Source organism: Hyposmocoma kahamanoa, unplaced genomic scaffold (assembly GCF_003589595.1).
Source record: "Hyposmocoma kahamanoa isolate Upper Pololo Valley unplaced genomic scaffold, ASM358959v1 202, whole genome shotgun sequence".
Classification (NCBI taxonomy): Eukaryota; Metazoa; Arthropoda; class Insecta; order Lepidoptera; family Cosmopterigidae; genus Hyposmocoma; species Hyposmocoma kahamanoa.
In genome coordinates, this window is record NW_020653726.1 from 15,015,317 (window position 1) to 15,027,413 (window position 12,097).

The 12,097-nt window shown below is 33.5% G+C and overlaps 1 protein-coding gene across 1 annotated transcript in view; it reads right to left on the bottom strand.

Annotated features, from left to right (window-relative positions):
• The window catches only part of LOC113227148 (ATP-binding cassette sub-family G member 1-like), a 64,115-nt gene extending 53,492 nt beyond the window's left edge, over positions 1 to 10,623 (bottom strand). The window contains exon 1 of the mRNA XM_026460025.1: positions 10,174 to 10,623. Within this exon, the coding sequence (XP_026315810.1) occupies positions 10,174 to 10,336 (163 nt within the window). The 5' untranslated portion in view covers positions 10,337 to 10,623. The remainder of the gene's footprint in view (positions 1 to 10,173) is intronic.
• Positions 10,624 to 12,097: the final 1,474 nt, after the last annotated feature.

Sequence of the window (12,097 nt, forward strand, 5' to 3'; positions counted from 1 at the left end):
TACTACATCAAACGCCTCTGTTTCAGGAGTTAATACGTGAATACGCAGGTGACATTTCGATTAAGAGCTTATGAACATTCGCGAACGCAATTATGAAGAATAATATATTCAAACCAACAATAATGCCACCTTTGCCCTTGGCCTGGTGAATCAGAAAATGCGTTATGAAACCAAAGGAGACAGAACTAAGTTTGGAAGGACGTTTAATAACAGCTTATTATGGGTTAATTATGTTGTGGATCTGGCCACTTTGAAATAAAGTCGTTTTAGAGTAAGAACCAGGACCCCGATTCATAGCTCTTTTGATATTTTAACCGAATCGTTCGATTGGATATCGTTCTCGATTCGAAGGACGCCTTCCGAGCTATTCGGAACATTCGAGTTAAGCGTTCGATTCGGATTCGGATTTTCGGATACGATGTCGTTATCCAACAACATTTACAGAGTTAGTCGGTGAAATAGATTATAAGAAAAATTATAATTCTTTTACATACATGAAAAGACTTTAAAGACCTAAAATATAGGAATGCATTAGTCTTGCATTAAAATAAATTAATAAAATTGAACAAAATCCACACTTTATTTAAAATACTAAGAGATTTCCATGTTATATTCTTATTTTGTAAAGCATAGGACGTCCGGTAACTTTCATTCGATACACTTTCGATTTTACATGAGACACTACCACCCTCTATCACCCTCGGTAGTTCCCATAGCGAGGACAAACTATAGACAGAATAGTTTTATATGTAGAGCTAGTAGGAGTTTAAATGGTGTGCTAAGTGACTATGACCTGGATGTAGATATATTTAATTGTAACATTGATGCACTAAAACGTAAAATAACAGATATATTAATTAATTTAATTGAATAACATGTGGTTGTTGACACACGTATGGGATTGCGTATTTATTAGTTTTATTAGTCCAATGCTCGTGTTTAACTAACTTGTAGTTATAAGTGAAAACCTGTAATTGGCTTTATGTTTTTATTGCTGTTTCTTACTAAATGTTTATAGCTGTTGGTTTTCCATGAATAAATAAATAAATAAAAAAATGTGATAGTATAATATCATCGCTGAAAAAGCGAAAGTACTAAAGCGCCATTTTGGCCTTTGAAGGTTGGTCATTTAGCCTTTCCAACGACGATATAAATACAGGTATGAAATTATATTGAAAGTCATGTAAGCACATTTAAATTTTGTGGTTAGCAATCACGCTGCTAGAAGCCACTACTGGTAACAAAATGTTCTCGTAGTTGTTAAGATTTTGGCGGTTTAAAAAATGGAGGGATAAAACTAGTTCGAGAGAAAGATGTGTTTTGTAATGGCACGGCCTTTTTGCCTGCCATGTCCAATTGGAGACTATTTCTAAGATGAGTTATTGGAAAAAAATAGAAAATTAGACCAGTTAAATGTTTTTTTTTATTTCAAAATTTTAAGCTGTAACAATTGATCACAACATGAGGTAGGGACCTTATGTTGTGATTTTGTGAAATTATGCATGCTGCATATGTATCGTTTATTATTGTTGATAATATTCACTTCTTTAATATTTATAGCATATCCTTATGTAAAAAATTATGTGTAGCACAAATTTTGAAAGTTTAAAAATCAGTAAAATTAAGAATATAGATTAATTAATATTAATTTGTCAATAACGTCAGCTGAACTTTTTTGCTTTAGAAGCTCTCGCGTACGTCGAACCCATGATCACCATGAGTTCAAGTCCCATTGGGTCGAAGAAAAAAAATCTTATAAACGATCGATTGCAAAAAGATAGTAATGTTAACAGACTTGAAGAGTGCTCTCTAACAATTGATTAAATGTACATTTAATCGATTGTTAGAGATCAATTGTTGGAGAGCACTCTTCGATTATATTCGAAAGTACGTACATTTTAATGGATTGTTGGAGAACATTTGATTAATAATAATATTCAATAATTTTTTTGTGAAATTACTCCACTAGACTGTTATAATTGGGTTATTCCAGCGAAAATGACACCGCCGTTCAAAAAAATAAATGACATAATTTGGCTATAATTGTATGACTAGAATACGCCCAATAAATCAAATAATTAGAAATAAATGAGATTTTTCGGATATTGTACATACAATTATTGTATTTTTTGTCTTCATTAACGCAGCCAAAGTGCTGTCGTTTAAAGTGAAACATTTTTTCCTATAATGTTAGCAACAATTTTCGCGGTTATTTGTGAGTCTTTCTAAAAAAGTAATTATTGTCAAAGAAAATACAATTTACGTAGGTATTGTAAAACAGTGATAAGTGATTGCTTGGAAGTATATATGGTGAGAAGTTATTAAAGTTTCAATAAATACTAATTTCAAGTCCCACCCGTCACAATGAAACATATATATTTTTATTTTAAGAAATAAATATGCAATCTATTTACATTTGCTTTTGTAAAAGTAACAATTATGATAAGCGTCATTATTTTGGCTTGGTTGGGCATTGTGAACGTAAATAGGAATGTAAATATTAAAATTTGAAAGTGTGTCCCACCCGTCACAACGATGGGTGGGACACACTTCTAAACGTTTTTACTTTAAGTAAAAGAAGAGTTTTTACTTTGAGTAAACGTTTGTATTTTCATGGATTCGAGTTTTCACGATGTTTACTAGGTGTAATAGTTGCTTTAATTTCGGAGTTTAACCTGTGATGTGTTAAATTGTGACGATTGGGACACCATTTTGTGACAGGTGGGACAAGTTACATTTGAATATAATACAATTTAAAAAAATACACTGTTTATATGTAGATCCATCATTTGTAAGCAATTTTTTTCATAATTCTTCTTATAATTAAGACATTTTAATACATAAAAAAGACAATTAAAAAGTGACACCATTTTTCCTGATGATTTTTAGTATCAGGAAATTCATGAAAACTCTGTTTCCACTAGTTTTAACTATATATTTGACTAAAACTTCTAAAATTTGAAATATTTTGATATGATACATAATCTTCCAGGATGCGGCAGGATTTTTCAAATTTATTAACGCATTTCACATGCGTGTCTTTGATTTCATGTCGTCATAGATAGCGTTTCAAGAAAAACAATAGAATTACTTTATCTGTTTTTTTTTTATGTTAAAATGTCTTAATAAAACAAAAATTATAAAATATTTCCTTACTAACGATGGGTCTCATATTAAACAGCGTAATTTTATTAATTCTGTGTATTCAATTGTAACTCGTCCCATCCGTCACAACTTAACATATTAATTTTCATTAACAATTATTCAAAGTTATTAATTAAGTGTATATATAAAATAGAAGTTTAACATTCAAGTTATCTCATATGAAAAACTTGCTGAATAAAATATTCATAGTTTGTCTTGATTTTGTTAATGAAGCCATCAACTCAAACAGGCGGGTGTCGTGAATGTGCCACCTGCCACACTTAGAAAATTACAATTTTTGAGTATAAATAATGTCATAAATTTATGTAAATAAATAGTCACAGTTGAATTGCATATCTGGCTTCATGATATTTTCATTTTAAGTCTATTTAACTAATGGTTAGAGAGTAATTACTTAAAGTTCAAGAAAAAAGGAGTCAAAGTGTTCCTCCCGTCACTTTGGAACGGCCAAATTATTAATAAAAAGATCAAGAGAAACTTCTTCGATACGGGTGGGTCCGAACCAGCGCCTTCACGCAATTCGTGCCATACGTTCTCCCAAATGATTTACGGAACGAACCACCAGACCTTACGATTTTTTTTATGTGCTTGTTGTAGATTTTTTATTCTCCATATTTTATTATAATACCAAGTGACGGAATGTCAAGTCGTGCGTCTGGCGGTAAGCGACACGCCTGTCTATAGCAATTGCAGTGCCAATAAGAGCTTCGAATCGCAAAGATCTGAGGGCATTGCGACTGCGCCCGTCACCTTGAGACATAAGCTGACAAGACATTTTTGTTTTACCAGCACTCTTACAATTTAAAACGAGAACGCGGTAATGTTCACATTACCGCTTGGCGGCAGAAATAGGTAAGGTAGCAGTACTTTCCTGGACGAGCTGTTTCGCAAGGAGCTGTTATTAATTTATTAAATTTTGAAGTCCAATTTTATAATAGTATGTCTCAATATTACAATTATCCTTATAAAAAGCTGGTAAAAAATTCCACATTCATCACGTTATCTATTGTTCGGTTGTGAACCGTCTCCGACATTTGCCTTGACACATTTTCCGCTGATACCCTGCTTTAATAGCAACGAAGTGTCAATAAAAATCTGTTTATGTATATAGAAATTTAACAATCACGTTTTCGCTAGTTTCACAATATTTATAACGATGACCATGGATATTTGCAACACCAGAGAAGCCTATATATTTGAGAGCCCTGTTTATAGAACCCTGTCATAGCGCAATGGATATACTTCAGTGGGGACTCATCCCACACCTTAACAGACTTGAAGAGTGCTCTCTAACAATTGATTAAATGTACATTAAATCAATTGCTGGGGTGCACTCTTCGATTATATTCGAATGTACGTACATTTTAGTGAATTGTTGCATTTGATTAATAATATTATTCAATTATTTTTTTGTGAAATTATTCCACTACTCTGTTATAATTGGGTTATTCCAGCGAAAATGACACCGCCGTTAAAAAATTTTTTTTTTTTTAATAATTGTATGACTAGAATACGCCCAATAAATCAAATCATTAGAAATAAATGAAATTTTTCGGATATTGGACATACAATTATTGTATTTTTTGTCTTCATTAATGCTGTCGTCTATAGTGAACCATTTTTTTCCCAATAATGTTAGCAACAGTTTTCGCGGTTATTTGTGCGTTTCTAATAAAGTAACTACTTTTAGTCTGCCGATCCTAAAAATAAGATGGCTCCCAAGCTCGAAGGCCCCACTTTACGCGGCCCCGATCCATTTTTAGCGAAATTGAGTTATTAACACATCTGGCCCTGTACTCGCGTTCTCCGACCGACATGCGTCCGAAACAATTACAGTGAAATAAGAAATACTTGACCAAATTAAAAAAGGCGTGATGCGATTGAAGCTTCATACTTGACATTGTTTTTTCAATTGGACGAGTATTACTTATTTGAAAGTAATTATTTCAGACGGATGTCGGACAGAGAACGTGAGTAGAATAGACCCCTGGGATCAGCGAAACGAGATCTACAGCCCTCTCTATTCAGTTTATAAAAAAAAAACTTTAGGTCGCAATATCTCGAAAGGTACTGAAGTGTAAATGCGTTAGTTTTTTTTTATTTTTTTTTTATTGTTACTCGGCAAAATGACTGTCCGCGCCTGATGGAAAGTGCGAATACAGTCCAGAGATGAGAGTAACGGATGGAAAACACAAATATCTTCACTCCGTCACTATCATTTTGCCGGTCTGGCCAAATGCTTCTTCACACTACGTTTGAAGGACCCGATGTTATAGAGGGGAGGGAATACATGCGCCGGGAGTTGGTTCCACAATTTGATGGTTCGGCATAAGAACGAATTGCCAAACTTTTTAGTGCGGGACGGTATTGAACTGACCGTCCAACTGTGGCAACGCAGTCCGGCACGGGTGGTCCGCTGATGGAAAGGAGAGGAAGGGATAAGGTTGAATAACTCTTCAGAGCACTCACCGTGGTACAGGCGATAGAATACGCAAAATTAAAAAATTAAAAAGTTATGACAAGGAAGGCAGAATAGGTAACTGAAGTTTTTGTTAATAATTATAAACTTTCTGTGAAAACCCAGTATAAAAAAAGGCCAAGTGTAGCATTACAACCTTAGAATAATAACGCATAGAAACCTAGTCCGCACACGCTAAGTGAGGCAAATTGAAGCGCTCCCAAAGGGCCTACACGAGCGGGCGGGCCGTCAGTGCTCAAGGTCAACTTGCACCGCGAACAGCTCAAGAATTTTAGCTAAAAATGACGAAATGTGCGGTAAATGAGTGTAAAAATACGTCAGACAAACATAAAATAGATACTAACATCACATTCCACACGGAAGTAACGCGTTTCAACTTGTATTTTTATATAAATATTCACTAAAACCGAAAATTAACCTACTACTAAAACTAGCCTACATGAATTTGATTTTTGCCTCACTTGTGACAGTTCGTTTGATATGAAACTATCATGCTATGCGTTATTATTCTAAGATTACAACGATAAAAATACTGTATAAAAGCAACCAAATGTATTTTTCACTTCTCATGCTCTTAAAGTTCGTATTTATGCTGGGTGTAGGCTGCATAAAATAGAATTGTATGCTCTAGTGCATAAAATAGGATTGTATGCTCTAGTGCATAAAATAAAATCGTCGTCTATGACTGAGGCAATGACGCCTGCGCCAACAGCCATGCACACTAGAACTTTATAAAATACAGTTTTACTTTTATTTTTTTTAATCCGTGTTGCATGTCTAATTGTTGTAATTTTACATTCAATTTTAATTAAATAATCGTTTATTTGTAATATTGCTGTTTAATTTCCTCGCAATCGAAGTGAAAAGCAAAGTGTATAACTCGTTCATAAAACCCATTTTACCCTCGACTTAAGTATCCATCCTCGCCTGCGGCTCGGGTAGATATACTTGTCTCGGGTAAAATGACGGGTTTTATTCATTTGTAATACAATATACTATTTCACTTCTTGTACTTAATCTGTTTTTTTATAATTTCTTAAACCATATCACAAAGGCGCTTTTCTTCTTCGTCTTCGTCTTACTTGTTTTTCTTTTTCCTTGCGGAAAGTCAAAGGTCTGTAGACGTGCAGCCTTTTTTAGTTTTTTAATTCTATTATCTACTACTGAACTGAAAAATTTCATTATAGTTTCAAAAAAAGAACGTCGTATTTTTGTTATGTATAGTGAGGTCAAATCTCAATAATAATTATTATTGAAAAAAATATAACCAAATGCGAGTTGCATCTATAAGTTTTTATATTTATAACTAGTATTGCAAGGGGTAGCTGATTAAAAAGTTTTAATAAAACGAACATAAAAATGTTGACATAATATATCCTCAATTCGAAACTGCATTGTTTTGCATTGAGCTTAGACGCGAGTTTGTCGGAGGTAGAAGTTGTGCTGGCCAGCGATCGTTTTAGATTTTATTTAAAAAAAAATCGAATTTCGAAAAACAAATGCCCAGTTTAGTCGTGAAATTATACATTACATAAATTTTACAGCACGTCACTATTAACAAAAATGTACAGCAATTAGCTCCTTCAACGTAGTTATGAATTAATACGAAACTTGATGAGCGGACAAACGTTAAAACGGCCATCATAGCGTGCCGGTACTTTAACGTCTATTGGAACCTTTGTCTATCCAAATAAATGGGTGAAAATTTATTAAAAAAAAATTGAGTTTGTTGTCATGCGTTGTTAACAAAATATACATTAAATACTGGTTGTGTTTCATTATTTTATTTACATGTAGAGTAAGTATTGTATGTAATCATTACATAATTAGGTCTTAAAATCTCGTACCTATTACTTACGCCAGTCGTCAAAACCACGTAGCCTCTCGACTTTAAGAAGCCTCATAATGAGGGCAACTAGCATTATATGTTAAAAAGCATATCATAATCATCCTAAAAGGTATGACTATAAATAGATAATATTTATATTATATTAATGCAGATATATAACATGTTAATTATTAAGAAATCGTAAAAGTCATAAGTCTTATCTTTAATGCATTATGTAGAACATATGTGTACATAAAAACGATTGCAGAACAACGCGATCTATCTTCAACTTTATTTATTTAAATGTGGCAAGAGTACATTACCCGAATACGCTTTGAAATAAATAATAAGAATCAAAATAATACTCGTAAAATACACCACGCAAGGTTAATATATTCATACGATCCCAAAGTAAATAACTAAAGCATTTGTATTATAGAAATTGGAAACAACGACCGCACCACAAACAGCCAGACCCGAGACAATAGAAAAGTTGTTTTTTCTACATTGATTGAACCCGAGAAATCGGAGATAATCACACCATGAAAACCAGTGTGTTAACAACTCGACCACGGAGTTGTATATATTATTAGTGATGTTTATTTAATTTAAATGAATGAGAAAATTCGACCTAAAAATTCTTTTCTGCTGAGCGTAAGTATTATTTAGTTATATGACATTTAATTTTGCAATAACAATGATAAGTGATTATTGCTATGTCATAAACGCCGACGTGTATTCCATAAAAGTACATAACGTGCAATAGGCACGTGTACCAATATTATAGAAGTAAACATATATGTACATAACTTGATTGTAAATGTATGTAGTTACAATTGGCGTGTCGTATGATAGAACAATAACTATATCTATTACGTGTAACAAACATTTACACACATATATGTAGTGGACATGCTAAGGTCAGTACGGGTAGTAATTACTTTTTCAAGGTTGAAATCTAGTGCGGAAAATTAGATGTAAATACTGATAAAGTTAGATTCTATCACACGAATACATAATAACATCCTGGTGAAATCACAGGCACGTGGGACTTGTCAACTCATGTCTCAGGGTGACGGGCGCAGTGGCAGTATGCCTCAGATGTTTGCGATTTAAAGAGCTGAGTGGCACTGCAACTGTTATGGACAGGCGGGTAGTTTACCATCAGGCGCACGACTTGACGCGTCACTTGACATTATAAAAAAACAGTATTTTCAATTTTTTTTGCATCGCATACTCTATTGAGAGACCACTGTTTATAATTGAATTTTCAATCAAATAGGTAAACTGCCTCAGAAGCCGAACGGTTACCATGACGGCCAATCTCGCAGAGTTCTCGGGTTCGATTCCCGGTAAATATTTCTACGGGGGTGCATTTATTTCTCATATGACTTTGGGTGTAATCTGTGGTTGTCTATATGTGTGTCTATTGCACCCGCAATACAGGGTTTCTCTAGTGCAGGGCTAAGAGTGTGTGTGTTATTATTATATTATTATTATTATTATATTTTATAATCACAATAGTTAGCCTACGTAATATGTATTGTCCCATGATGAGAGGGTTTGGGTTAGGTTAGTTCCCTACATCTTTAAATTTACAGGCCAAACAATTCTGTGATTAAATTGCTTTGCAGACGTGACCAGGTTTCCTTGCGATGTTTTCCTGCACCGAAAAGCTCATGGTAAATATCAAATTAAATTTCGCACAAAAAATCCGAAAACTCAGAAATGCAAGTCCGAATTCGACTTACATAAATTGATTATTTGCTTTTAATGAATTTTCAACGGTTTAATGAAAACATAATTAATTTATATGACGTGATGTGACGATATTGACGCTGAAAGTCGATGTGATCAAATGTTGTCGACAGATACATAATTTGGATAACGTGGTAGCAGATTTGGCACCTAAAAAGAAGTAAACACCTAGGGGATTAATGGATTTTTTGTCGCTGTTTAGCAAATATTACTTTAGGATTTGTTTATTTAAAAATAATATTGAACGTCTTACATAAACGATTTAGTTAAAGTTCCATAGTTAAATTAGCATAAAAAACCGTTTTTATAGCTTTATTTGGTTAAATGTACTAGTGAACATCGTAATCTTGAATTAAAAATTAAAACACAAATTGAAAACAACGAAGTGCTTGTTTGTTACAATTGTATAGGATTAAAAAATATAGAAAAATAACTGGTTTTATAAAACAAGTTTTATTCTAGCATAGTCGAAACAAACAATAGAATAAATACATATTTTATTAACTTTGCAATGCGTCTTCAAAGTAGTTCAAAACTATGGATGTTTCATTCGGTCTTTTTTAAAACATGATCTGTGTCATTTTTTATAAAAATATCGTCGTGATAATTACAATTAAATTAAATTGACATATGAGCTGTGCATGCATATTTTTTTTTTTCAAGAGACGGTGTCTTGTTCTGGCAGACACGTTTGTGCGAAACCGTTACTGTGCTTGTTTTTGCGACTCATTTATTATTTTATACTGCGGTACAAATATACGCATCAAAATTAGTTCACAATAATGGACTTCTTATGTTGTTATTTCTAACTTTTGTTCAGCGGCGACTTTCTAAATGGAATTAGCAACGTTAACTAATTAAAACAATAATGTGTTTCGTGGAAAGTGATTGCCCAATTAACATTTACGTAAATTATTCACATACGAAAATTTGTTGTACTTACTTTTAGACCTTAGTCCTTCTGAAACTTTCAACGTAATTTCTGTAAACTCAACTTCCACAGAGGTCGGTGTCGGCACATGCATCTGCAAAGTTCTGCAATCCTGGTGATCCTTAGTCTTCACCTTCTGCCCGAAACTCTGCAACTTGATCAGCGCACTCGCCATTTTTCTCACTCAAGTAAACTATACACTAAACAGTTCACGCCTTTTCAGCTTACAGCATCGTCATTCAATTTCGTGCAGTTACTAAATTAGGTCAGATTTTGAATTTGAACTTCGAGTAAACAATAAAAAGAAATGATTTTATTTTTAAATTTAGAAATCAATATTTCTCTAACGTTACGTAAATTTTTAATTTCTAAAATACAAATTCGAATATTTAGAATGCGTTCTCGTTTCGTTTCGCGCAGCAGTGCGAAACAACGCGAGGTCGATACCGAACTGAACCACGCGGGTAGTTTGTCCGAACGCGAGCTAAAGAAAACATTTCCTACGGCGGTTTGTAGCCGGCATCGTTGGCAGTGCAGGCAAATGAAGTTCGATGTTTTTATAATCGAAGTTAATTATAGTTAACTATGGACACGATAAATGGAATCAAAATCCGGATTGTGATAGGTAAATTGCGATCAAAGATGAACGTCTCTCGTTGTCTATTAACCAATTACGGCAACACTTAAAAGGCACATATTGATTTATGAGTTTATTTTACAAACGTGGTATGATTAAACTTGTCTTCCTTAATTAATGCTGACGCAACTAACAATTCATTTGACAATAATATAATAATCTTATTTTAAGATTTTTTGACGAATATTTTATAACAGTTAATTTTACAAAATTACTGGATTTTCATTATTTTATGATTTAATCAATTAAGGTTACCATGCCGGACTGCCAAGCAGAGGTACCAGGTTCGATTCCCGGGCCGGGAGAAATATTGTATGGCCTACAGTTATTTCTCTCGTGAGTTTGGGTGTAATTTGTGATTGTCTATGTGTGTGTCCATGGCACCCGCGACACAGGGCTTCCCTAGTGCGGGGCTATGTTGAGTGTGCGCTTTATATTATATTATTATTATTATTATACATTAAATCTATTATTTTGTTTGGTTAACTTTACTATTAGACAATCCCAATTGTTATGTGCGTAAATAAAAAACCAAGTCGGATTACATTTCAAGTGCAAAGCGTGCAGTTCACTACACATGCCTTATAAAAATTGTATTACTAAATTGATTGAATTCATTACTTTGGTATACAATATACATAAACACACATAACTACAAATAATAATATAAAATATTATATAAAAATACATAAATACATAATCTGAGTACAGAGTACTAAAAAGACGACCTCAAACGTCATTCATCCCCTAGTTTGCCACCATTAGCGTTGGGATATTTTCTTGAAATTTAAATGGGACCACTACTGAGATACCTTTGTCGTCATGGATCGGGCAGCATAGCGATCTAGTAAAGCTGCAAGATAAGGAATACAGAAAAGAATTAATGAAAGTCATATCGAGTTCTTAGGTTTTCGCGATTGTTGCATATAGGAAATGGAACTATTTTTCCAGGTTTAAATCGCGTATATTTGTTTTTTCTTTTCAAACAAACGTTTCGGACACTTTACAGGTTCCGTGGTCACGGTTGACTGAGTTATATGTAGTTTGCATTAATATTACACATAAGGTGGTATCACCTCAGTCAACCGTGACCATAGGACCTGTAAAACGACCCGAAACGTTGGTTTGTTTGAAAAAACAAATATACGCAATTTAAATCCGGAAAAATAGTTTAATTTCCCAATGAAACTCAGTTTTTTAAACAACTATTTTGAGAAGATCGAATACAAAGAAACAGTCCTTCGATCTGAGGGGACTGGAACGTGCATATACCAAACTGGGACCACTTCATTTATATAA